This window comes from Embiotoca jacksoni, unplaced genomic scaffold (assembly GCF_022577435.1).
Source record: "Embiotoca jacksoni isolate LCO1_2020_lvr unplaced genomic scaffold, fEmbJac1.0.p SCAF_54, whole genome shotgun sequence".
NCBI classification, from domain to species: domain Eukaryota; kingdom Metazoa; phylum Chordata; class Actinopteri; family Embiotocidae; genus Embiotoca; species Embiotoca jacksoni.
In genome coordinates this window covers 1,672,806-1,697,809 of record NW_027185408.1, presented here as the reverse complement: position 1 = coordinate 1,697,809, position 25,004 = coordinate 1,672,806, and the positions used below count along the sequence as shown (strand labels likewise).

Sequence of the window (25,004 nt, the reverse complement as noted above, 5' to 3'; positions counted from 1 at the left end):
TAGAACCCAGTAGAACCCAAATAGATCACTGGTTGAGCACAGTCAGCACTAAACGTACAAACATGTTTGAAGCTTCGCGTGTGGATTTGAATTCTTCTGTTGGCAGAACGATGACAGGAACACACACACACACACACACACACACACACACACACACACACACACACACACACACACACACACACACACTAGGCCTCCTGCGGCTGATGAATAATTTAAAGCTGCAGGAGAAAGTGCTCCGTCACCACATAAAGCCTCCTCCACCCTCTGAGGGCAACCCGGTCGTCGTCCTGCCGCAGCCGATCACCTCATCCATCAAATTAATCAATTATTTAATCCATCAAATTAATCAATCATTTCATCCACCAAATTAATCAATCATTTCATCCATCAATTAATCGATCAGTTCATCCATCAATTAATCGATTGGACAGCGGCCGTCCTGCAGCAGTCTGAGGACGCGATCAGTTGACTAAACCGATTGAAATGAGGCGGACTAAACTGACCGGAAACTGCAGTACCACAGACGTCCACCAGGGGCTCCAACAGACTCCCATTCAAAAAACATCAAGTTCTCTCCTGAAATACAAAGTCAGCAAACGTTACGTCGTCATGGTGTCATCGGATAAACTCCTCCCCATCCGTGTTTCCTTCTGGAAATAGTTCCAGTATTCATCAGATATTAGACCTCGAACGTTGCTATGTTTGGGGGCGGGGCTGTTTGATCGCAGTCCTGTTTTTGGCTGTAGGTGGGCGGAGCAATAGTGTCCTCAGATCCACCGCTCGGTCCGCCCCAAATATGGTCACTGCTGGCTACAAAACATCCGACAAAATCAGAATTTACCATCCGACCGGCGACATCACGGCTGGCTGCCGTTTGGACGCTGCCCAGCTGTCAGTCAAAGTAGCCCCGCCCATAATTTTCACAGAACTTTAAGCCTTAATATGATTTAAACAGTGAGTTCTACGAACATTCGTATAGTTTTCGTGAACGGGGAATTAGCTAGAGAGACCAAAAGCGTGTTTTGTACCAAACTGTAAACGTGTTTATTTCTGCCGTTAACATAATTTCTGTCGTAAATGTGTTTATTTGAACATCGTGGTCTTTGAGAACTGGCTCGCTGCTGCAGCAACTAGTGGACACTCGAGGAACTGCAGTTTGCGGCTTCATGTTTCAGCCCGGGAGAGCCAATCCTGTCGTCCTGGGGGCGGGGCTTTGTGCGGTAGAGGCGTGGCTGTAGATAGGGGCGGGATTCTAAGATAGAAGGTGTGGAGTTACATCTTAAAGTGCAGTTTGATTGACAGATGAGTTTCATCAGTAACAAAAAATGTGAGAGCTGCAGCAGGTGTCACACACCTGATCTTCATCCTCCTCCTCCTCTCGGATGCTGTCTGGCTCAGAGGCACTGCGGCAGCAAGTGGACAGCAGAGAGGGGGAGAGAGAGAGAGAGAGAGAGAGAGAGAGAGAGAGAGAGAGAGAGAGAGAGAGAGGACGAGACAGGGCACGTACCCTCAGCAGCTCTCTGTCCAATGGAATGAATGGACTGGAAATAGGAGCCAATGAGGAGCAGGGGGCGGGTATAAAAGGCTCGCAGCCGCTTTAATCCGCAGCAGCAGCAGCAGAACCAGATCGGCTTCAGACCACATCCCCGCAGACTGCAGACAGGTAGGAGCATCTCTCACCCGACCAATCACAGCCCGCCGATCACCTATCGATACATCTAGAACCGCAGAGAGGCGCGCGCGCTCTGCCTGAGCAGACAAATCAGAGGGAGTCACACGAGACGGTGGGTTAAAGGAACAAAGGAGCAGACAGACAGGCAGACAGACAGGCAGACAGACAGACAGGCAGACAGACAGGCTGCAGAGCTACGGGGAGCCTGTCTGTCCGTCTGTGTCCTTGTGCATCCTATCCGTCTCTGCATGCTGCCTGTCTCCTTTTTTGTCTCCGTTTGTCTGTCTGTCTCCCTGCATCCCGTCTGTCTCTCCATCCTAACGACCTTGCGGTCCGTCCTGTCTGCAGGTGTTGCGCAGTCTCCATCTTCTCCTCTCTGATGTTGAACTCTGAATATTTTCCAGTCAGCTGAATTTATCAGCTGCTGTAAATCTGCATCTTTCAGCACAGAAGTGAAGAAACGGCACCTTGAACCCAGTGAACCGTTAAACGTCGCTAATCTGCGCCACAAAGCGGCGCAGCGGCTTCAGTCCGCCGCACGCGACCTGCTCCTATTTCCGAGCAGGTTTTCAGACTCAGACGCTTCACAGCAAACAAACACACTGCGCATGCTCACATCGGTCTGATTTTGACATATTTTCAGGAGTTAATGACGTCATTCAGTCCTGCAGACGACAAAAACCAGTCTGAGCTGAACCGGTTCCGTCCGGTAGCGGCTGCGCTGAAGGTGCTGAAGGTGACCGGGGCGTCGCGCGGTGCCGCAGCCGCGCTGTGAAGGGTTAAGCCCGGCCTGCTGCGTCACTCTGCGGCCTCCCGCAGATCCTAATCGGCCTCGTGTCCCGGTTTAGACTCTGATCCCCTGCAGGGCTCCTGATCCGAGCCGGTCCTGCACCGGTACTTCTACTGATGTGTGCAGATCAGGTCGACAGGTTCTGATGGATCAGATTTATTGGAGAAGTGAAGGATCAATACCAGCCTGTGATTGGCTGATGTCAGTGGTGTTCGAACATATTGACCAGTTCCAGCTCTCCTCCATCACGTCCTTCATTCTTGATGACGTCACTATCTAAAGAGGATCACAACGGCCAAACGTCATCAAACCCGCTGCTTCTCATTTATCAACATGTTAAAGATCCACGTTCATTTTATCAGAAGATTTCTTCATCTGGAACGTTTAAAATTCGAGAACATTTAGAATCTGGTAACATTTATAACCTGAGAAGATTTAAGAACATTTACAATCTGAGAACATCTAAGAACATTTACAATCTGAGAACATTTAAGAACATTTAGAACCTGAGAACATTTAAGAACATTTACAATCTGAGAACATTTAAGAACATTTAGAACCTGAGAACATTTCAGAACATTTACAATCTGAGAACATTTAAGAACATTTAGAACCTGAGAACATTGAAGAACATTTACAATCTGAGAACATTTCAGAACATTTACAATCTGAGAACATTTAAGAACATTTAGAACCTGAGAACATTTCAGAACATTTACAATCTGAGAACATTTCAGAACATTTACAATCTGAGAACATTTAAGAACATTTACAATCTGAGAACATTTCAGAACATTTATAACCTGAGAATATTTCAGAACATTTACAATCTGAGAACATTTAAGAACATTTAGAACCTAAGAACATTTACAATCTGAGAACATTTAAGAACATTTAGAACCTGAGCACATTTAGAACCTGAGAGCATTTAAGAACAATTATAACCTGAGAATAATTAAGATTTAATAACATTGAGAATCTGAGAACATTTAGAACCTGAGAACATTTAGAATCTGAGAACATTAAATCTGAGAACATGTAAAATCCGAGAACATTTAGAACCTGAGAACATTTAAAATCTAATAACATTTAGAACCTGAGAACATTTAAAATCCGAGAACATTTAAAATCTAAGAGCATTTATAATCCGATAACATTTATAATCCGAGAACATTTATAATCCGAGAACATTTAAAATCCGATAACATTTAGAACCTGAGAACATTAAACTTGAGAACATTTATAATCCGAGAACATTTAGAACTTGACAACATTTTGTTGTCATTTATTTTTTTTTTTGGCGAGTTTTCCCGAATAAATTATTTTTTTAAGATCGAACTATTGATCAGCTCGAGGTTTTTTATTTGGTCATGTCAATCATCTAGCAATCTATCTTTTTGGCTCCGCCCCTGCAGGTCAGCAGCCCAGACGACATCATGCCTTTTGGAAACACCCATAACAAGCTGAAGATGAACTACTCGTCGGACCAGGAGTACCCCGACCTCAGCAAGCACAACAACCACATGGCCAAGGTGCTCACGCCCGAAATGTACGGCAACCTCCGGGACAAGGAGACGCCCAGCGGCTTCACCCTGGACGACATCATCCAGACCGGCGTCGACAACCCAGGTAACCCCCCCCCTCCCCCCAACCCCTGGGACCCTCCCCCAGACCAGATGACCCCTCCCCCAGACTAGGTGCCCCCTCCTCCACCCGACCACGTCTAGTTGACACGACCAGGTAACCAGTTAACCCTTCACCCAAACCAGATTGTTTATCACCTTCACACGGAGACATTTCTATTCTGGAGTTCAGCCGCTGCTTAATAATAACCTCTTTAATTGGATTGAGGTGTTGGATCAAGTTAATTTCTGCTCGTTAATTCCCCCCGCGGGGTAAGAAGCTGTGCTGCCTGATCCTCCTCATCAAATCCAATTTAAGTCATTTAGCAGCATTTGTGTAACACATGTTAGCACGCACACAAACACACACACACACACACACACACACACACACACACACACACACACACGCACAAAAACCTCACGGGACGATCTTGTGGTGTTTCTGCAGGACACCCGTTCATCATGACGGTCGGCTGCGTGGCCGGCGACGAGGAGACGTACGAGGTGTTCAAAGAGCTCCTGGACCCGGTGATCGAGGACCGTCATGGAGGATACAAACCATCCGACAAACACAAGACGGACCTGAACTCTGAGAACCTGCAGGTAAACAAACAACAAACTGATCATTAACGCTGACAACCTGCAGGTAAACAAACAACAAACTGATCATTAACACTGACAACCTGCAGGTAAACAACAACAAACTGATCATTAACACTGACAACCTGCAGGTAAACAAACAACAAACTGATCATTAACACTGACAACCTGCAGGTAAACAAACAACAAACTGATCATTAACACTGACCTTAAAAGAAAAAAAACAAACATTTCTGACCGCTGTCCGTGGTGCTGAAAGCACAGCGGCTCACGTCATGTCTTCTTCTGTGGTTTCTACCGATCTGACTCTTTGTGCGCTGCGTCCCAGGGCGGAGACGATCTGGACCCGAACTACGTGCTGAGCTCCCGGGTTCGGACGGGACGGAGCATCCGCGGCTTCTGTCTGCCGCCGCACTGCAGCCGCGGAGAGCGACGCGCCATCGAGAACCTCTCCCTCGAAAGTACGACGTCACTTCCCGTCTTCCCCTCCTGCGATGCCGTCAGTCTGCCACCTGTCTGCAGACTGACGCATTGCACCTCACTGCCACTCAGTTCTTTGACCTCAGTGTCACCAAACCAGAACAACTGTTTACTCATCGTTCATTCGAAGGTAAAAAAAAAAGAAGAAAAAAAAAAAAGGTTGTTCCGATTGGTTCAACGAGTGGTTTATCTTGGTTAAACAAGATGGATCGAACGATCAGTGGTCATCAACACCCGCATCAAAAAATGTTGGCGTGGGTCAATAAACATGTAAACAAAGTCAACATCCTCCATCAGTCAGAGAGTTTATCCATAATTCTGCTGCAGGAGTCGCAGTTTAAATTCTGACGGTGAGTTCAGGGACACCGATAATTCCTTTAGGGACACTCTGGTGGTGCCTTCAGGGACTCTCAGGTGATGCCATCAAGAACACTGGTGGTGCCTTTACGGACACCCTGATGACGGAGGCTTTTTGTCCCGTCCTGCTGCGCCACTGAGGCAGACGAGGGCACAGACTCTTCCCCAGTCGGGCTTTCATTTAGCTCCGACTGCAGCTGAAGAGGACACGTCTTTATTTAGATATTTCCCATCATGCCTCAGTGAGCGTGCCAGTGATGCAGCAGCAGATCAAACTGTTATATAACCGTGAGCTGAGCGGCGTCCTGCTGCGACTCCTGATGAGGCCGAACGCTCGCAAAGACCTCAAACAAACCTCTTTCATATTCAGACCGGACCGGACCGGACCGGTTGAACCCGGCAGACCGGAGACTCTGCTGCCCCCTGCTGGCTGAAAACATCATCATGTTTTTTACAAAGATGAACAACTCTGGTTTTCTGAAACCGCGGCGTTGAGTTTTCTGCAGATTAGAATCCGATTCAGGGAAACGTTGAGCTGCAGCTTAATTCTACAGAGTTGAACTTCCTGGAAATGATGTGAGGATTAACCGTCAGGTATCAGGGCCAAGTTCTGGCTTCTTTTGACACCAGATCGAAGGATCCGTTTAACATAATCAAATCGCTCATCGGCCCCGTCCTGACGGTTCACCTCTGACCTTTGACCTCCCGTGTTTGCCGCAGGTCTGGACATCCTGGACGGCGACCTGAAGGGGAAGTACTACGCTCTGAAGAACATGACGGATGACGAGCAGCAGCAGCTGATCGACGACCACTTCCTGTTCGACAAGCCCGTCTCCCCGCTGCTGCTGTCGTCCGGGATGGCCCGCGACTGGCCCGACGGCCGCGGCATCTGGTCAGTGTGACGACGACCTTCGAACCCTGCCGAGTCGCAAACGTCTTTAGATCTCAGACCGGTCGGTAACCCTTCGCTCTCCTCGCCCTGCAGGCACAATGACAACAAGACCTTCCTGGTCTGGGTGAACGAGGAGGATCACCTGCGCGTCATCAGCATGCAGAAGGGCGGCAACATGAGGGAGGTGTTCACCCGCTTCTGCACCGGACTCACCAAGGTCAGCACCTGCACTTCCTGTTTGTCCTGCACCTGCACTTCCTGTTTCACCTCCCCGAGGATCTTTGGTCTCAACTGGACTTCAGAAACCGTCTCGCTGACCACCTGTCTCTCTCTCTCTCTCTGTCTCTCTCTCTCCGGCAGATCGAGAGCTTGTTTAAGGACCGAGGTCACGAGTTCATGTGGAACGAACACCTGGGCTACGTCCTCACCTGTCCATCCAACCTGGGGACGGGACTCAGAGCCGGCGTCCACGTCAAACTGCCCAACGTCAGCAAGAACGAGAAGTTCGGAGAGATCCTGAAGAGGCTGAGGCTGCAGAAGAGAGGCACAGGTAGACAGACGGACAGGTAGACAGACAGACGGACGGACAGGTAGACAGACAGACGGACGGACAGGTAGACAGACGGACAGGTAGACAGACGGACGGACAGACAGACAGACAGACAGAGACTCCATCGCTGCCTCAATGATCCCGTACAGGTCTGAAGGTGACACCTTTCGCATCACTTCCTGTCCGTGTCTCTCAGGTGGCGTGGACACGGCGGCGGTGGGCGGAGTCTTCGACATCTCCAACGCGGACCGTCTGGGCTTCTCGGAGGTGGAGCTGGTCCAGATGGTGGTGGACGGAGTCAACCTGCTGGTGGACATGGAGAAGCGTCTGGAGGGCGGCGAGAGCATCGACGACCTGATGCCCGAACAGAAGTGAACTGTATCACTGTAACCTGACACCCCCCACACACACCTGTCACTCACCCCCCATTTATCCCCCCCCACTCCCCTCACTGTAACCAATCAGAAACCCGTCCTGAAGCTGCAGGACGTTTAGAGCCGCTCGGTTAGACTTCAGTCTTCCAACATGTGAAGGATTTTCTATTTCCTGTCTCCACCTGTTGGACATCATTTAACACCTGAAATATCTAATAAAGTCTCTGTGGCCCAAACTAAACCCTGCTGCCCCTCACCTGTCTTCATTCACACACACACACACACACACACACACACACACACACACTGACCAATCAGAGCTCAACGTCCGTCATCAGCTGCCTGATGAAAGCAGAATGTAAACAAACCGTGTCCTGAGGCGCGGCTGATCCCGTCGGTAGGTAGAAACGGCCGTCCTTTGCCATCGCCATGGTAACAGTCTCTCCGGTCCTGCTGGTCCTCCAGATGTCGTGGAAGTCGTCATACGAGGAGCGAAAAAGGTAAAGCGTGGCGATCGGTCGTTCTGTCGGGACATCGTGAAACGCCCAAGATCGAGAAGCGGGATCCAGAACGCGGGATAAACCCAACAACACTAGAACCGAACCAAACTAGAACCGAACCAAACCAGGACAATGATCAATGAAATATTTGTAAAATCTGCCCAGAAAAAGGTGCAAGAGTGAAGTTACTGTTTGTCTGAATGATAATAAACAGCGATAATAAAAATACAGCAAAACTGTTAAAGTAACACAATACAGTGATCATGTAAAAAAAAAAAAAAACATGATGTAAAAACGCAGCGATGATGAAACCAGCGTGGCTCTTCTGGGCTTCTGTAGTTTCACGGTGGTTCAAAGAGACTCCAGACAGGAAGTTGTGTTGCGTTCGAGGCGTTTAATGAGACACGTGAACCCGAGGTTCCGTTAACGAACAACAACGATCGGCTGCTGATCAGCTGATCGCTCACACGTACAAAACAAATCAACATGAAAACAAGGTGAGAAACTATTTACATTCACAAACACCAACTCACACCAACATGTCTACGTGGCCCCGCCCACGGCCCCTCCTCTGGGCTCGGGTGGGCGGAGCCAAAACACTGCAGTCACTAAAGAGAGGCTCCTTCAAAATAAAACAAATGTGAATGAAAGCAGAAAGAAGTTCCCGTGTCTTCTTTTAACACTGGACTCAAAGTCCCATGGTCCTTTGCTGCAGTCGGTGTGTCCATTCATTCAGACCTGTGAGGAGGAGCTGCCCCTGCTGTGCTGGGGGAGGGGAGGGAAACCCCGAACAGACAGACAGAGACAGAGACACACAGACGAGTGACATCATTGCGAGCAGAGAAAGAGCATCAATAACCAATAATCAATCAATATAGACGAGCGTCCAATCAGCACACAGACAGAAGGGAGCGATCTCCAATCATCCGTCGGTGTTTACGTTGATCTGCAGCCGGCCGACGACCAATCAGCATCCGCTCGTTAGTTTTTAGAGCCGAACTGTGGAACAAGTCGGTTCCAGCTTCTGTTTCCGTCTCACGCAGACGAAGACGAAGACGAAAATGTCCGTGTGGACATTTTATCTCATGTTTTACATCGATCTGTTCGCTTCTGCAGACGATCAATAAATCAACACATCAGACTGAAACACGTACAAACCACCTGTCTGTCTACCTGTCTGTCTCCTTCTCCACCCATCTGTCTTTGTGTCTCCACCTGTCTGTCTCTCTTCCCACCTGTAAGTCTGCCCCTCCACCTGTATGTCTGTCCCTCCACCTGTCTGTCTCTCTCCCTACGTGTCTGTCCCTCCACCTGTGTGTCTGTCCCTCCACCTGTCTGTCTCTGTCCCTCCACCTGTCTGTCTCTCTCCCTACTTGTCTGTCCCTCCACCTGTCTGTCTGTCCCTCCACCTGTCTGTCTGTACCTGAGTGTCTACAGCTTGAGCTCGTTGGCGATCTTCGAGGCGATGTTCTTGAAGGCGATGGAGGTTCCTGAAATCCGTTTGAAGCGGACGCCGTTGAGCGAGAGGCGGGGCAGCTTGCACACCTCCATCTCCCATTGGACGAGGCTGTCGGCGTGTCCGTCGCCGTGGACGCAGAGCAGCAGGAAGCGCTCGCGCTGCTCGTAGTCGCAGTTGTTGGCGTCCAGGACTTTGCGGATCTCCCTCATCATGTCCAGCGGCTCCATGGAGGACGTGGTCTTCATGCTCCAGGTGAACCGGAGCGAGCGCGGCTTCGAGTCCCTCAGCTGAGGAGCGGCGGGAGAACCGGGCTCGTCCTTCGGATCGGACGACACGGTGCGACTGAGGAGACACAAACCAGACCGCTGACAATCACAATACTGCTCTCTGATTGGACAGACGCCGCACTTGCCACTCACCCTCTAAAACCAATCAGAATAAAGAGAATCATGAGACCCGATTGACCCACCTGGACCCATCGGGTCGGCCATCCTTCTCAACCTCTGACACCCCTCTGACAGCGAGGACACGAGGAAGGAAGGGAGGGAGGAAGGAGACAAGGGGGAAAAGAAAGGAGACAAGGATGTGAGGAAGGACGAAGAGGAAGAAGGAAGGAAACAGCGTGTTCTGGTTCTGGTTCTGGTTCAGACTCCACCTGCCTACACACTCAGAGAGAACAGCTCCCATGATGCCTCGCTCTGCCTACCTGCGTGTGAGTTTGGAGGTGAGCTTGGAGAACAGGTTGACGGAGCCTCTGGCCCGTGATTGGGCGAGGGGCGTGGCGTCATGTGACAGGCTGGGGGAGGCGGGGGGGGCCGTTGTAGGTGGCGGTGCGTCGCTCTCGGAGCTGACCGCCGTGGAAGGTGCTGCGACTAGCCGTCCCGCGAGGGAAGCGAAGCCGGTCGGGAGGGGTCGCTCCGCTGCTGACGCTGTGGGTGGAGGCTCCGCCCACTGACCTCTTGCTGGGCGTGGTCACCGAGCTGAAGGGGAGGGGCCAGAGGAAGGTTCACGTATTAACAGATGTGGCTGGGTGACTGGGACCTGGACCAGCTGCGGGACTCTACCTGTTCTCTTTGCCGTTGTGGACCACGGAGTGCCGGTCGGTGGAGCTCCTCTCGTTGCAAACATACGTGTTCCTCCGCGTCATGCTGGACGACCCCCCCTGTAACACACCGCCAGTTAGAACCCGGTAGAACCAGTTAAAAGCAGGCACACCAGTTAGAAACAAGTAGAACCAGTAAGAACTCGGACCGTCTTTCGGATCTCACACTTACGTTCACCTGCCTGACAGGTACGCTCACAGGGGGCGGGGCTGACGTCTTCCTGCGATCTGGGATGTCGGCCATGTTGGGGTTGTTGGCGTTCCCCAGCAGAGGACTGCCCGCCTCCACGGGACTGGACTTCCTGTTGGGACCTCCCCCGTCTGGCTTGGCCTCCCCCTCCGCGGCGGCCGGACTCCTCCGGGGTTGAGGAGGAGCCGAGGCCGGGACCACTGAGGAGGGAAGGAGATAGGACGGCGGGGGTTAGTGCGGTCTGCGGGCTTGACGTGAGTCAAACCGTGGTCCTGGTCCTGGTCTGGGTGCGCACCTTGGTCGCTGTATCTCCTCTGTTTGGAGGAGGAGGAGGAGCGCTGGACGAGGAGGCGAGCCGGAGACTGGTTGCTGCTGGACGGGCGAGGTCTGAGCAGAGAGACGCCGGACGACGAGTCGCTCGCTTCCCCCTGAACCACAAAAACAACGGTCAGTCCCGCCGATGACCTCACCTTCACCCGCGTTACCACGGTAACCCCCTCACCTCAGCAGCCCTGCGTGACAGCAGCAGGTAGGTGGCTGTGATGTCATCGTACTTCAGCCTGGTGAGCGAATCGTTGATCTTCTCTCTGGAGTAACCCATCTCCACCATGAGGTCTGACGCACAACACACAGACACACATCAATACACACACGTTGTGATGGTGTGTGTGTGTGTGTGTGTGTGTGTGTGTGTGTGTGTGTGTGTGTGTGTGTGTGTGTGTGTGTGTGTGTATGTGTTGTGTACCGATCCTCTTCTGGTCTCTGATGTCCAGCTCCGGTTCGATGAACGGTTTCAGTTCGTTTTCATCAGAGCTGCTGTTGATCCAACGATCCTTCATGATTTGCTGAAAAAGGAAACATTCATTGATGATATATTGATAATGTATTGATGACGTATTGATAATGTATTGATGATGTATTGATGACGTATTGGTGACGTATTGGTGACGTATTGGTGATGTATTGTCAGAGGTTCTGACCTCCAGAGTTCCTCTTTTCCCCGGGTTCAGCACCAGGAAACGCTTCAGCAGGTTCTCACAGTCGGTGGTCATGTAGAAGGGAATACGGTATTTCCCTCGCAGCACTCGCTCTCTCAGCTCCTACAGACAGAAACCAACAGACGTCGGCACCACAGACCCGGACAGCCAGCGACCTGCGCTAGAAAACCCTCCTCTCTGAACGACGGGGCAGCTGGGTGACGGGGCTATCGGTTTCCCTCTGCTTCCAGTCTTTGTGCTAAGCTAGGCTAAACACGTGACTCTTTATTACGACCTGCGTGTCACTGACCTTGAGGTTCTGTCCGTCAAACGGCAGAGACCCGCTGACCAAAGTGTAGAGGATCACCCCCAGACTCCAGACGTCCACCTCTGGGCCGTCGTACTTCTTACCCTGAAACACACAACAGAGCGAAAGATGTCGTTTCAGTCCAAAAAAAAGTCTCCAACCAGTGGAGACGTAGAGAACGGTGTCCCTGAAGGGGCGGGGCTTACGCGTGTCCTCAAATGTTAGCCTCGTGGGGCGTGAGTACCTGGAAGAGTTCAGGAGCAGCGTACGGAGGAGAACCACAGAAAGTGTCCAGTTTCCCGCCGACGGTGAACTCGTTGCTGAAACCGAAGTCTGCGATCTTGATGTTCATGTCGGCATCCAGGAGGAGGTTCTCCGCCTGCAGGAGGAGGTGGGAGGAGTTTCAATTTCAGCAGGAGGACACACACACACACACACACACACACTCAGTGAGCACTTTATTAGCAACACCTCTACACCTGCCTACTGACGCAACGGTCCCATCGACCAATCACAAGTCAGCAGTGTTTGTGCAGGTCAGGAGCTGCAAGGTCAAACTGGTTGAAGCTGACAGAAGTGTTACAGTAAGACCTACGACAACAACAGCAGGTGACCTACGACAACAATAACAACAACAACAGCAGCAGGTGACCTGACGCCTGTCAGCCCAGAACAGAAGTGTGCGGCTGTGATGAGTTCAGGTCAACGTGCTGGTGAAGAAGCTCACTGAGGCCCAAACACAGCGTTACTCTGCTGTCCCTAATAAAGTGGTCACTCAGTGTTTATGTCAGACGGGGAATCTGAGCTTCGGGTGAATCGTGCGTTACCTTGAGGTCACGGTGAACTATGCGCTTCTGATGGCAGTACTGAACTGCAGACACAATCTGTGGACAGACAGATGGACAGAGAGACAGACAGACAAAGAGAGACAGACAGAGTGTTAGACTGCACTTACTGTACTCGTGTATTATGGGATGGAGACAGTGCGTGTGTATTACCTGTCTAAATTTAGCCCTGGCCTCCTTCTCCTTCATCCTGCCATGAGCTACGAGGTAGTCAAACACTTCACCTGCACACAGTACACACTCAATGAAGGTCAGAGGTCAGATCGCACGACCAATTGTTCTACACGTATGACCCGAACGCGGTCGGAGCGTGACGCTGGTGCACGAGACTGACCTCCGCTGGCGTACTCCATCACCAGGTACAGAGTCTTCTCCGTCTCTATGACCTCAAACAGCTTCACTGCACACAGGCGAGACAGGCGAGACAGGTGAGACAGGCGAGACTGGCGAGACAGGTGAGACAGGAGGGATTAACAGCATCGATCAGGTGACTCACCGATGTTGGGGTGGTTTAAGATCTTCATTATTCGGACCTCTCTGAAGAGCTGAGACACAGAGGACACAGAGGACACAGAGGACAGGTGTGAAACGATCACGTCAGCTCTACCAATCAGAATATTGATCACCTGGACGACCGGGAAGTTTCACCCGTCCCAGACGGGACTCACCTTCTGCAGACTAGTGGGGTTCAGCTGGGTCTTATCGATGATCTTGATCGCCACCTGTCAGGGAGGCAGCACGGTCAACACTCAGTGTCTATGCGGGTGTCGGGGATATTTCCCAGCAGCCACCTCTGCCTGCGTCTCACCTCGCGTCCCGTCAGGACATGTCGAGCTAGCTTCACTTTGGCGAAGTTTCCCTTCCCGATGGTTTTCAGCAGCCGGTAGTTTCCGACGTGCGGCGACTCGTCCGTGGTGGAGCGAGCAGAGCGGGCCGGCACCTCGCCACGCCCCTCATCCACCGAGGCATGCTGGGAAATAAACACACACACACACACACACACACACACACACACACACACACCTGGGGTCAATTACATCCCAATCAACGGATCAATTCGCTGTCGATAGTCTGTGAAACCACAACAGACCAGGACACAAAAACAAACCACCTGACCAGGTGTGACCTCTTCAACCACCTGACCAGGTGTGACCTCTTAAACCACCTGACCAGGTGTGTGACCCCTTCAATCACCTGACCAGGTGTGACCTCTTAAACCACCTGACCAGGTGTGTGACCTCTTCAACCACCTGACCAGGTGTGTGACCCCTTCAATCACCTGACCAGGTGTGACCTCTTAAACCACCTGACCAGGTGTGTGACCCCTTCAACCACCTGACCAGGTGTGACCTCTTAAACCACCTGACCAGGTGTGTGACCTCTTCAACCACCTGACCAGGTGTGTGACCCCTTCAATCACCTGACCAGGTGTGACCTCTTAAACCACCTGACCAGGTGTGTGACCTCTTCAACCACCTGACCAGGTGTGTGACCCCTTCAACCACCTGACCAGGTGTGTGACCCCTTCAATCACCTGACCAGGTGTGACCTCTTCAACCACCTGACCAGGTGTGTGACCTCTTCAACCACCTGACCAGGTGTGTGACCCCTTCAACCAGAGTAAAAACCCGGCAGGACGTGAAGCTGCTCGATGACGTGCTCTGCTTCTGTGACGTCATGCATGTGATGGAGGATTGTTTCGTCATGTTTTTGTCGGTGACCTCACTTCACTAAACTGACGGACTGACGTCACCGACAAAAACAACCGTTAAAAGTTGACACTCACGTTTTCGGCGTCCCGCTCGTTGACGGTGGGCAGGGGGGTCCTGGTGGACATGTTACCCGGGTCAGTGCGAGGCAGGTTCGGTCATGAAGCCGCCCGTCTGAACTTAGCGGACTGTGGCGAGTTGCCGGAACCTCAGGCGGGGTTTACCTGAGCAGGTGGCCACCCGGCATCACTGACCCCGGTCCCTGGCAGCAGGACCGGAGGGTTATCTGGCCTGGCTCGGCTCGGCTCGTCTTCTTTCCCGGCAGTTTTTAACCGACATCGATCCAAACGGAACCGGAGCAACAGTTCCTCTTTGCTGGCTAAGTTAGCCGGCTAGCCCGCTAGCAGCCCCGGCAGACCGGGGTGTCCGTGTTGTTGGGACCAGAACGGGCCCGAATCCACCTGCTGGCCTCTGGTTCGGGTCGTCTTGGTGAGACGGTGCCGGTTCGGTCAGCTCGGCGCGCGGTTTAGCCCGTTCAGCTTCTCCTCATCCCCTCCGGGAGACTCTCCGTTAGCCGCTCTGCTAGCCTCAGCCAAGATGGAGGACTAACCCAGCCCAGCGCGCTGACGGGATATGACGTCAGAGACAGCGTGTGACGTGATTGGCGAGTCGGGCCGAGCGGCGGTGTTTGTTGTTGCTAGGGTGACTGGACAGAAAGAACAACAGTCCTCCTCCTCCGCCTGTCAGCTGTCAGTCTCGTGTCTGTCAGTCTCGTGTAACGTATCTGAAAAGGAATTAATAAATCCGATTCTGAAAGTTGTTGCCGTGACAACAAACGATGCTGAAAACAATCTACAGATTCTGAAAGGTGGATGTTTCACACATTATTCAACCGGACAACCAAGATCCAGCTGGTCGGGTCGGACCGGCTCCCCTTGTTTTGTTTTTTTCTAGATATCGTTCCTTATTCTTTAAAAAAAAAAAGAAAAAAAAAAAGCCTTTTTTTTGGCAGCTTTAACATCTTCAAAAACTCGGTGCCTGACGCAAGTTTTGTGACGTTTTCCATATGAAAACTATAGAAAATATTAACACTAGTATTAATGGGGGGATGAAATTTGTGGTAATTTTTTTTATTTTATTATTTATTTATTATTAATTAATTTAATTTTTTTTTTAATTTATTTGTTACTGACTTTTTAACAACTTGTTGACCTATGACTGCATTTACAACACAAACACGCAACCATGTGGCTTTTTAAGGGGGAGTCACCCACTCAATTTGTAGGAGGAGTTTGTTAAAATTTGTGAAGTCAGTTCAGGTTTTAACCAGCAGGGGGAAGCAAAGTGTAACAAGCAGCTGAAACCTCCTGCTTACTCACTCATTATTTGTGTTCCTCGTGTGCTGCTGAATAAATCGTCATGGAAACATCAGACAAACAAAGAACAGACGACAGAACAGCAGCTGCACTGAAACACACATTTATTTAGATCAAGCTCAGTGATCCGACAGTTGGACTGTTCCTTTAAATCCAACAGAAGAACACAGCTGTACTTTGATATCATGACTTACGATTGAACCTTCATCTGATCTGCAGCTCTTTTCATGATTTTATTGAATCGATGTGTTTACAGCGGAGAACTTAGAACTCTGCAGTTCTCTTGATAATATAACAATTCAAACCAGAACCTGGTTTTAACATGAAAGGTTTCAACAACAGGAAGTAAACTGAACTCTGAGGAACCCCAGGACTAAAACTTAAGGGATCCCAGTACCAAACCCTGAGGAACCCCAGGAGTGAACCCGGAGGAACCTCAAGACTAAAACCTAAGGGAACCCAGGAGTGAACCCGGAGGAACCTCAAGACTAAAACCTAAGGGAACCCAGGAGTGAACCCGGAGGAACCTCAAGACTAAAACCTGAGGGAACCCAGGAGTGAACCCGGAGGAACCTCAAGACTAAAACCTAAGGGAACCCAGGAGTGAACCCGGAGGAACCTCAAGACTAAAACCTGAGGGAACCCAGGAGTGAACCCGGAGGAACCTCAAGACTAAAACCTAAGGGAACCCAGGAGTGAACCCTGAGGAACCTCAAGACTAAAATCTAAGGGAACCCAGAACTAAACCCTGGGGAATCCCAGAACTAAAAACTGAGGAACCCCAGACTGGATCTGTGCCTGACCCAGGTTTCATCTGAGGCGTCTGTACATCTTCCTATAAGATTAGTGAGTTTAAATGTAACAACCTATGAACACATTAAAATGCTGATTATTTGGTACGATGATGAAGCAGCAGATTCAAAACACTGATATTTAACTGTAAACTCACTGACATGTGAAGTAGCTCTCGTTCTAACATGTTAGCACCCGACAAACCTTTTATGTTTTCAGTCCCATTTGATTGATTTTATTATTGATCCATTTGACTTTGACCTCGGAGAAGAAAGCAGGGCTGTGATTGGTGGAGAGGTTGATGAGGAGGCGGTTCTCCTCCACGCTCCGCCTGATGGAGCGAACGTCAGCGGCGGACAGCCCGCCTTTCAGAGACAGCAGCGCCGAGACGTGAGCGCCGCTGAGGAGAGAGGACACGGAGAGCGACCAATCAGACGATCAGGTCAAAACAACGAGGGAACGTGTGATTGATTCTGTCCTGGCTGAAATATTTAGTCCGATCAAAACCTTCCTGCAGCGCCCCCCTGCTGTGTGGAGGTCTACAGCATGTATTTCAATGTCAGAGAAGTTGGTTATTGAACTGAAGTCTGCATCAAACAGCTGCAGCTCTCAGAGTTATTGATAACTGATCAGCTACAAACACGCGACATCAGAAGTTTATCAGAGCTAACGCCGTATTTTAATTAATAAAATCATCTGCTTCTATTCAAGCGTTTTTGTTTTTTTGTTTTTAACTCATTAAATGAGGAACAAACACAGAGACCAATCAATAACACGATCATATCGCCACGTCATCTGGTCAGAAGTAAATCCTCCTCCTTCTCTCTGACATCACTTCCTGTTTTGACTCTGGACCAATCAAATAACGTCACGATGAAAAGTGAACTGTCTCTGCGTGTTGACTCAACTCCTCTCGGTAGTTTTCCACACACACACACACACACACACACACACACACACACACACACACACGCACACGCACACATCTGTGACACCCGAACCCCACCCCGGCTGCACCTGCCGTCTCCACGGCAACCAGGTGCTCCTCACAGTGGATCCAGGTCACAGCGTCAGTGTTTGTGTGACACACATGGGTGTGTCTGCATTTGAGGTTTCATGTGTCGTGTATGTTTCTGAACAGCAACACATGGATGTGCAGATATGACACCTCGTCCCAGTGGCCCCCCTCTCCCCCACCTCCCGCCCACCTCCCCCTCTCCCTCTCCCTCCCCGTCCCACCCACCTGAGGTCGGGGAAGCTCTGGGCCAGAGTGACCAGCTCCAGCTGAACACTTGCAGGATCCTGCAGCCGCAGAATCTCAGCGAGGCCGCAGATCATCAGACCGAGCTGAGAAACGTCGCTGCATCCCTGAAACACACTGACTGTCAGTACTCAGAGTACTACAGCAGAGTACTACATGTAGAATACTACATGAGAGTACTACATGTAGAATACTACAGGAGAATACTACAGGAGAGTACTACATGAGAGTACTACATGTAGAATACTACAGGAGAGTACTACATGTAGAATACTACAGGAGAGTACTACATGTAGAATACTACAGGAGAATACTACAGGAGTGTACTACAGGAGAGTACTACATGTAGAATACTACAGGAGAATACTACAGGAGTGTACTACAGGAGAGTACTACATGTAGAATACTACAGGAGAGTACTACATGAGAGTACTACATCAGAGTACTGTCTCACCTCCTGTGTGAAGAAGCTGCTGATCTTTTGACTGTCTTCGATCATCCTCTGAGCTCCGACCACCTGCTCCTCTCTGCTCTTCTTCTTGCTCTTCATCATCCTCTTCACATACCGCAGGGCCACGTCCCTATGGAGGACACTCACCAGGGACTGCAGGGACACAGGTGGGTCAGACAGATAGGTGGACAGGCAGGTGACTGACAGGTGGACAGACAGGTGGACGGGCGGGACGTCTCACCTGTCTGCAGGCTGGTTTCAGGTCGGTCAGATCCTCCAGCTGTTGGTTCAGAGAGTCCAGCATCAGGTCGACGACGGGAAGTGAGCCGTCCAGCCAGACCTCCGTCCACAGCGGACTCAGGGACAGCTGGCGTCGGCCATAGAAGAGAACAGAGACACTGTGTTCCGGGGACGTTTCTGACTATTAGTACTGCATCAGAGTACATATATCAGGTATTTGTACCTTCAGCTGGACCTGAAGAGGACAGGTGAAACACCTGTACCCACAATCCCTCAGGCCAGACAGAGTGTCCAGACAGCGGTGTCTCTGCTCCTCAGACAGACTTCCTGTTTGACCCGTGATGTAATCCCTGAGAAACCAATAGGCAGCAGAGCTTAAACACTACATATCCCAGAATGCTCTCTGGGTTTCAGAGAACAGAGCAGTTTAGAGATACAGATACGATACGCTTTCGGTGTTATGATTTCATACTGAAGTCTGATTGGCTGATCGTCCACCTGCCATCTGCTGAATATAAAAGCAAACCAGGAAGTGAAGCGGAGAAGAGTGAATGCAGGTGTGATCTCACCTGAGCTGCTGCTCACAGACCAGCTGAGCTTTGACCACTGAGCCGACGTTACTGTGGCTCCCCTTCACAAACTCCTCCACACACTTCGTATAGCTGAAACACACACACACACACACACACACACACACACACACACACACACACACACACACACACACACACACACCACGTCATTATAAGATGGCCTCCACACCGCTACACTGTTTACAACTATAAAGCCTTTATTGGTCTTCCTGTCTGTGGTGGGCGTGGCCTACCTGCACAGGAAGTTCTCCAGGTGAATCGTGAGCCTCTGAGCTTTGCTCGGGTCTTTGATCGCACAGCTGAACTCGGTCAGGGAGCTGTCCATCACCTGGCAACACAAACACCACGGCACTGAATACGTTTACATGGGGAGCGCACAGAACCTCACCTGTAAAATCGGAGTCCCACCTGTATGACGTCCAGCCCCAGCGGACTGAAGCAGTAGGAGTCGATGAGTTCAGGTGTGCTGCCGCTCAGCCAGCCCTCCTCTTCCTTCCTCAGCGCCGTGTTCAGCCACAGCTTCACTTTGTCCTGCAGAAAACGGCTCATGTTCACGGAGAGCTCGAAACCGGGGTTATGAGTGTAACCATCAGACATCCACACACGTGATTTTAAATGGTTCGGCAGCATTAATCACTTCCCGGATCGGCATCGGCAAGCAGCGCCGCCCTCCTTCTCTGCAGGGTTTTACCTCTTTGTGGGTCAGGTACTGGTCCTCCAGCCGGTTCAGATCGTCCTGCAGCAGCAGGGAACCGAGACAGGCCGTCTTTATCTGTCCGTCCAGGTCTTCGTGTTTCAGGATTTCACTGTTAAGAATCGATCACACAGAATTTCACTTTTCTCTGGATTGTAAATGTTTTCATGCTGCTGCAGCACAAACCAGAAGAAAGTTCAGGTTCAGGTTCTGGTTCCGGTTCAGGACTCACTGAGGGTAGCAGTGGTTGACCCAGAACAGCAGGTAGCTGCAGTCGTCTGTTTCCGGTCCAGCAGCAGCGAGTTCAGTCAACCGAGCGGAGAAGCCTCGATGGTAGAGTCCGGCGTAGACGTTCAGGACGTCCATCTGTGGAGGGTAACAGTCCCTCACCGTCCTCGCCAACGTCAGCAGGTCCTCTCTCACACACTTCCCCACCCGACACACCTGGACAGGTGTGTGAGCGACAGAAACAACATCATCCACTGCACTCTGAAAACCACTCCTACCTGTCTCTGTCTCTCAGGTGTGTCCTGTCTCACCTGTCTCTTCACAGCTGAGGACAGTTTGTCCCCTCCACTCGACTCGTCCTCCGCAGCCTTCGTCAGTCTCGACTCCACCATGTTGCGCAGCAGCGCGTTGTGAGTACTGAGACATCTCTGAGGACGCCACACCGGGACTCGGTCCTGTGGACAGCCTGTCCAGCGGCGGTCCTGCGCCTCCTGCTGCTGGATGGTGGCCACGGCGCTCCTCAGGACCTCCAGCGGTCCACTGGACGAGGAGGAGGACGACGAGGACGGGGAGGTGGTGAAGGTGTTGTGGATGGCCATCCATATCTGGAGTGTCAGAGCCTCGAAGTCTCTCTGCAGCTGGTCCTCCTCTTCCTCACGGCGGGAGTCCTGACTGAAGAGCTCCTCCTCCTTGATGATCAGCCTCCTGCTGACCTCCTCCAGCTGCTCCTCCTTCTCCTCCTTCTCCTCCTGCTGCTCCTCCTCTGCAGGAAAAGAACACAGAGCGTGTCTGAACCAGATCTCAGCTCACATCATGTTCTAATTGAGGTTCTGCTGGTACTGACTTTCCCTGTGGTTCCGCAGTTTGCAGTTCTTCCAGATCTTCTCTGGGATCTTCAGCCTCCTCATGCCTCCTCCTCGGTCCTCCTGGTCTCCTGCTGAACGATTAAAAACATGACGTGTGTCCTGTGTTGAACCGAGCCCCCCGGAGCAGAGCGGTTCTGCGTGGAACCACAAACTGAGACTCTAAAATGTGTCAGTTTCTGAATGGAGTTTGGTTGGGAGCTCAGCTCAAAGAAGAGCTGAAAGGGGGGGGGGGGCGCCCCCTGCAGGACACACAGCGCCTCTTCAAATGATAGAAAGAAAAAAAAAGGAAAGAAAAAAAGAAGCTGCAGTTTCATAGAGAAGCTGTAAAAAAAGGACCCTTCACCGGAAACACAAACATGAATCTGATCCACGACACACAAACGATCAAACTCCCGCAGTTTTTTTCTACCTCTCCTCTCCGAGCCGCACGATTCTCTGATGCAGAGGAGGAGGAGGAGCAGGAGGAGGAGGAGGAGGAGGAAGAGGAGGAGGAGGAGGAGGAGGATCGAGGGGTGGGGTGGGAGAGAACGCTGAGTCATGATGTGAAATAAAAGCTGATCTCACCTATGTTGCTCTGCTGACACCGTCGGGACAGAAAAGACCTCCACATGTCCAGGACCAGGATCCAGAACACAACCAGATGACTCGGATGCTGCTGCTCCCAGAGACCGAAGGATGTCTGAGCCTCCTCAGAGCATCTCCTCCTCTTTTGCTCTGAGATACTTTCACTTTCTGTTTCAGTTCTGCACTGCATCACTACACATTCATGGACCTTCATCACCTACTCCTCTTCCTCCTCCAGTGAGAGCGGATTTGTTCTCTGTTGTTTACATGAGTTGTTCATTAAGTCTTAAAAGGGTGATTTCACCCTCAAAATCGCCTTCAGGATTCACTCTGCCACCCTTTAAATGAAGTGACTGAGTGAATCCGACCTCTGGTCAGAGTTTACAAACGTCACCTACAATCACAGCTCCATCAGAAAGCCCCTCAGCCTGTCAGACCGCACTCAGGGCAAAGAGTACACCTTACCCGTCACATGGCTCGCGGCCAATCAGAAGGAAGCTGAACTGAGCATCTGTGTGATGTCACTGGGTAACCTGATCGATCGTCAGCTGTTAATAAGTGATGCAGCTCTGATCAATAATAGATGGATTCAGGGGATCACTTTGAAGGTCGTGGCTCAGGTGGAGAGGGGCGGAGCTTCTGCTATAGAGAGGCGGGGCATCCTCAGGTGCAACAGGTGGGGGATTTTTTTGTAATCAGGTCATGTGTCTCACCTGTCTGTCTTACCTGTCTCTCCACATGTTTCCGATGTTTCCGATATGTTTGTATTTTTCCGATATGTTTCCGATATGTATGGATGTTTCCGATATGTTTCCGATATGTTTCCGATATGTTTGTATTTTTTCGATATGTTTCCGATATGTATGGATGTTTCCGATATGTTTCCGACATGTTTCCGATATGTTTGTATTTTTCCGATATGTTTCTGATATGTATGGATGTTTCCGATATGTTTCCGATATGTTTGTATTTTTCCGATATGTTTCCGATATGTATGGATGTTTCCGATATGTTTCCGATATGTTTCTTAGATGTTTGTATATGTTTCCGATAAATTTTAAATTTAATATCCGATATGTTTGTATGTAATAAAGTGTCTGTTTATTGTGTTTGAACATTACAGCCTGATATTCAGATAAAAACACTAATCAATCAATCAAACAATCAATTAATCATCCAACATTGGTTTTCTAACTTCTGACTCAGTCTGAGTGAAACTAAGACGACACGCAAATCACAGACAGAAAGGCAAATCAGGACAGTATGCAAAACACACACACACACACACACACACACACAGGAAGTGACACCTGAATTTGAATGGAGAGCAGCTGAACAGTCCGTCTGATCGACAACAAGCTTCTGAGGATTTAACATTAATATCATCATCTTCATCCTCATCATCATCATCACCCTCATCATCACCAGGTGCGTCACATGTTCTCCTTCAGTGTCTGAATGTTTTTTATGAAGTTGATGAGTGTTGCTTCAACAGGAACATGACTGCACGGATCAGACTCTCTGTGTCCTCTTTGCATCTTTTTCATTTTTGTCCTCTTTGTTTCCGTGTCCTCGTTTCTCAGCCTGGTTTTGCTTCAGGATATTCATGTTGACTGTTGTAGTAACATGCTAGTTGCCACGGTGACCCATTAGCCCGTTCAGGTTCTGTTGCTCATTAAAGGTGTAAATAAAACAGTTTCACCTGGTCTCAGTCTGACTCCTGAGTCCCGGACTGAGAGCTGGTGGCGCCCCCTGCTGGACCAACATCTGAGTGTTCTTCTCTGGGTATTATTGTGACGCTGATTCGACACATTTTTTTAAAATTCATTTTGAAGTTCTGAACTTTGACCCACGTCCAGATGTTGGTCAGAAAATCTGAGACCAGCACAACCCAACATCCAGCCAGGAAGAACCTGGACCAGGACCAGAACCCACAGAGTCCAGAATCAGATGGTCCAGAACATCTGAATTTATTCTCAGTGTTTAAACATCAGCGCCCTCTGCAGGACACACACAAACACACTCACACACACACACATACATGAACACACACAACACAAACGTGAGGTTGTTTGCATGTGTTTGTATGCCCGTCTGTCGCCATGACAACGCAGCCCGAAGAGACAGACTCGAGCGAGATCCGATGAGACCGTCTGCACGTTTGATTGAGCTTCGCTGAACAGATCGATCGATCGGTGTGATGAGAAATAAAACTAATCAAATGATGATCGATTGGTTTCTATTGATTTTTTGTTTTTGGTCTCCTCTCAGTGTCCCGCCTCCTCTCTGAGCGGCCGAGATGACCAACGAGGTGATGAACACCTGTGACTCGGCGGTGGGCGGAGCCTGTGGAGAGGATGCCGCGTGCCTACAGGTAGGACGTGAAGATGATTTCCAGCCGTCCTCAAACTTCAGGACATTCAGTTACTCGAGTTACTTGCGTAACTACAGTTATTTTAACCTGGACGTGAGGGACGTGTTTATCAGTTGCCATGACGACACGGGTCCAGTTCACCTGTGGCCGGTGTCGGCAGTCCCACCGACCTCTGCTGGTTCAGCTCCGTGTTCACTGGAGGTCCATAACGAGGCCTCTGATTGGTCCACTCCTCTTCCTCCTCTTACTCTTCCTCTGCAGGTGTTCCAAGATCCAGCCGAGCATTTTCCGAAACCCTCCAGGCGCCTCCCGTCCATTGTGGTGGAACCGACGGACGGAGGCGACGTGGAGAGCGGAGAGCTCCGCTGGCCGCCCGATGATGTCAGCAGTGATGTCACAGAGGAACACCGTGGCAAAGGTGAGGTCATCACACTAAGACGGCAACATTTCACCTCATTTGCTTCAGGGTCGGTACCTGCCCCCGATGATGTCATCTTTTTTTTTTTTTAATTCCCAGGTGCAGCGGTGGAGGGGGTGGAGCCACAGGAGCAGGTGACGAGCGAAGTTTAAAACCTCCTGGCCACGTTATCATCTGCCAATCAGTGAGAAAGTGTCTGTGATTAGGGGAGGGGCCAGTACGCTGTAGCCACACCCACATACCAGAGGGGCGGAGTCAGACCGGGAGCGAGTGAACGAACGAAAGATGAAGAAACTTCAGACGAAGAGTCGACTGTAAAACGCAGGAAGTGAAAAATAAACCGGCTGATAGATCAGCTGTTTCGTCTCGGCCATTTGTGTATTTGCATGTGTGTGTGTGATTGTGTATTTGTGTGCGTGAGTGATGAAGACGATGTTCCAACCTCTTTTGTTTATGTTGAATCAGTTTGTTGTTTTCTGACCTGCAGCTTCACCTTCCTCCACGTGTTTAAACCGTGTCGCTGTAACGTGTTTCGTCATCAATAAATCATCTCTGAAATATTTTGAGTATCATCCTGATCACAGTGATCACTGATCAATGATCATTCTGCAGGTTGTTGAACTCGTTTGTTTCCTGAAAACTGTGAAAATAAAAAGTGGTGATGATGACGATGAAGAGTCAACTGTGTGTGTGTGTGTGTGTGTGCAGTAGAATC

General features: G+C 50.3%; 4 protein-coding genes across 6 annotated transcripts; 2 read left to right on the top strand and 2 right to left on the bottom strand.

Annotated features, from left to right (window-relative positions):
- Positions 1-1,561: 1,561 nt before the first annotated feature.
- Positions 1,562-7,584, top strand: LOC138212299 (creatine kinase B-type). Of its 2 annotated transcripts, none has more exons than XM_069172603.1 (8): positions 1,562-1,666; positions 3,881-4,094; positions 4,539-4,693; positions 5,019-5,151; positions 6,248-6,419; positions 6,513-6,636; positions 6,780-6,969; positions 7,166-7,584. In XM_069172603.1, the coding sequence occupies exons 2-8, from the start codon at positions 3,902-3,904 to the stop codon at positions 7,342-7,344; spliced, it is 1,146 nt and encodes a 381-aa protein (XP_069028704.1). In that variant the 5' UTR covers positions 1,562-1,666; positions 3,881-3,901; the 3' UTR covers positions 7,345-7,584. The 2 variants fall into 2 exon arrangements, with proteins under 2 accessions (XP_069028704.1, XP_069028705.1); XM_069172604.1 differs by lacking the exon at positions 1,562-1,666 and adding an exon at positions 1,705-1,787.
- A 610-nt stretch (positions 7,585-8,194) lies between these two features.
- LOC138212298 (MAP/microtubule affinity-regulating kinase 3-like) lies at positions 8,195-15,049 on the bottom strand. Its single transcript, XM_069172602.1, is given in 19 exon segments — positions 8,195-9,644; positions 9,772-9,816; positions 10,009-10,115; positions 10,117-10,282; positions 10,367-10,464; positions 10,577-10,794; positions 10,890-11,022; positions 11,097-11,209; positions 11,340-11,439; positions 11,575-11,694; positions 11,882-11,983; positions 12,123-12,257; positions 12,706-12,762; positions 12,877-12,947; positions 13,058-13,123; positions 13,220-13,268; positions 13,392-13,445; positions 13,532-13,693; positions 14,510-15,049. Coding segments are annotated over 19 exon segments (2,217 nt in total). The 5' UTR covers positions 14,561-15,049; the 3' UTR covers positions 8,195-9,274.
- An 846-nt stretch (positions 15,050-15,895) lies between these two features.
- On the bottom strand, positions 15,896-21,763 carry tnfaip2a (tumor necrosis factor, alpha-induced protein 2a). 2 transcript variants are annotated; one of them, XM_069172672.1, is made up of 13 exons: positions 21,498-21,763; positions 20,912-21,004; positions 20,379-20,830; positions 20,072-20,283; positions 19,837-19,951; positions 19,554-19,676; positions 19,379-19,473; positions 19,122-19,214; positions 18,776-18,902; positions 18,554-18,679; positions 18,316-18,465; positions 17,844-17,968; positions 15,896-17,000 (listed from the first exon to the last, which is right to left on the bottom strand). In XM_069172672.1, exons 1-13 carry the CDS (start codon positions 21,709-21,711, stop codon positions 16,808-16,810), a joined length of 2,118 nt encoding a protein of 705 aa, XP_069028773.1. In that variant the 5' UTR covers positions 21,712-21,763; the 3' UTR covers positions 15,896-16,807. The 2 variants fall into 2 exon arrangements, with proteins under 2 accessions (XP_069028773.1, XP_069028774.1); XM_069172673.1 differs by having other exon boundaries at positions 20,912-21,001.
- A 1,804-nt stretch (positions 21,764-23,567) lies between these two features.
- LOC138212346 (protein LBH-like) lies at positions 23,568-24,952 on the top strand. Its single transcript, XM_069172674.1, has 3 exons — positions 23,568-23,871; positions 24,133-24,289; positions 24,389-24,952. Exons 1-3 carry the CDS (start codon positions 23,797-23,799, stop codon positions 24,439-24,441), a joined length of 285 nt encoding a protein of 94 aa, XP_069028775.1. The 5' UTR covers positions 23,568-23,796; the 3' UTR covers positions 24,442-24,952.
- Positions 24,953-25,004: the final 52 nt, after the last annotated feature.

Coding starts and splice junctions, on each gene's coding strand:
- LOC138212299 (XM_069172603.1), top strand. CDS start 3,902: ATGCCTTTTGGAAACACCCATAACAAGCTGAAGATGAACTACTCGTCG. Junction 4,095..4,538: donor GACCGGCGTCGACAACCCAG/GTAACCCCCCCC, acceptor GTGTTTCTGCAG/GACACCCGTTCATCATGACG. Junction 4,694..5,018: donor TGAACTCTGAGAACCTGCAG/GTAAACAAACAA, acceptor GCTGCGTCCCAG/GGCGGAGACGATCTGGACCC.
- tnfaip2a (XM_069172672.1), bottom strand. CDS start 21,711: ATGAAGGTCCATGAATGTGTAGTGATGCAGTGCAGAACTGAAACAGAA. Junction 18,466..18,553: donor TGAAACCAGCCTGCAGACAG/GTGAGACGTCCC, acceptor GTGTCCCTGCAG/TCCCTGGTGAGTGTCCTCCA. Junction 17,969..18,315: donor GCAGCTTCTTCACACAGGAG/GTGAGACAGTAC, acceptor AGTGTGTTTCAG/GGATGCAGCGACGTTTCTCA.
- LOC138212346 (XM_069172674.1), top strand. CDS start 23,797: ATGACCAACGAGGTGATGAACACCTGTGACTCGGCGGTGGGCGGAGCC. Junction 23,872..24,132: donor AGGATGCCGCGTGCCTACAG/GTAGGACGTGAA, acceptor CTTCCTCTGCAG/GTGTTCCAAGATCCAGCCGA. Junction 24,290..24,388: donor AGAGGAACACCGTGGCAAAG/GTGAGGTCATCA, acceptor TTTAATTCCCAG/GTGCAGCGGTGGAGGGGGTG.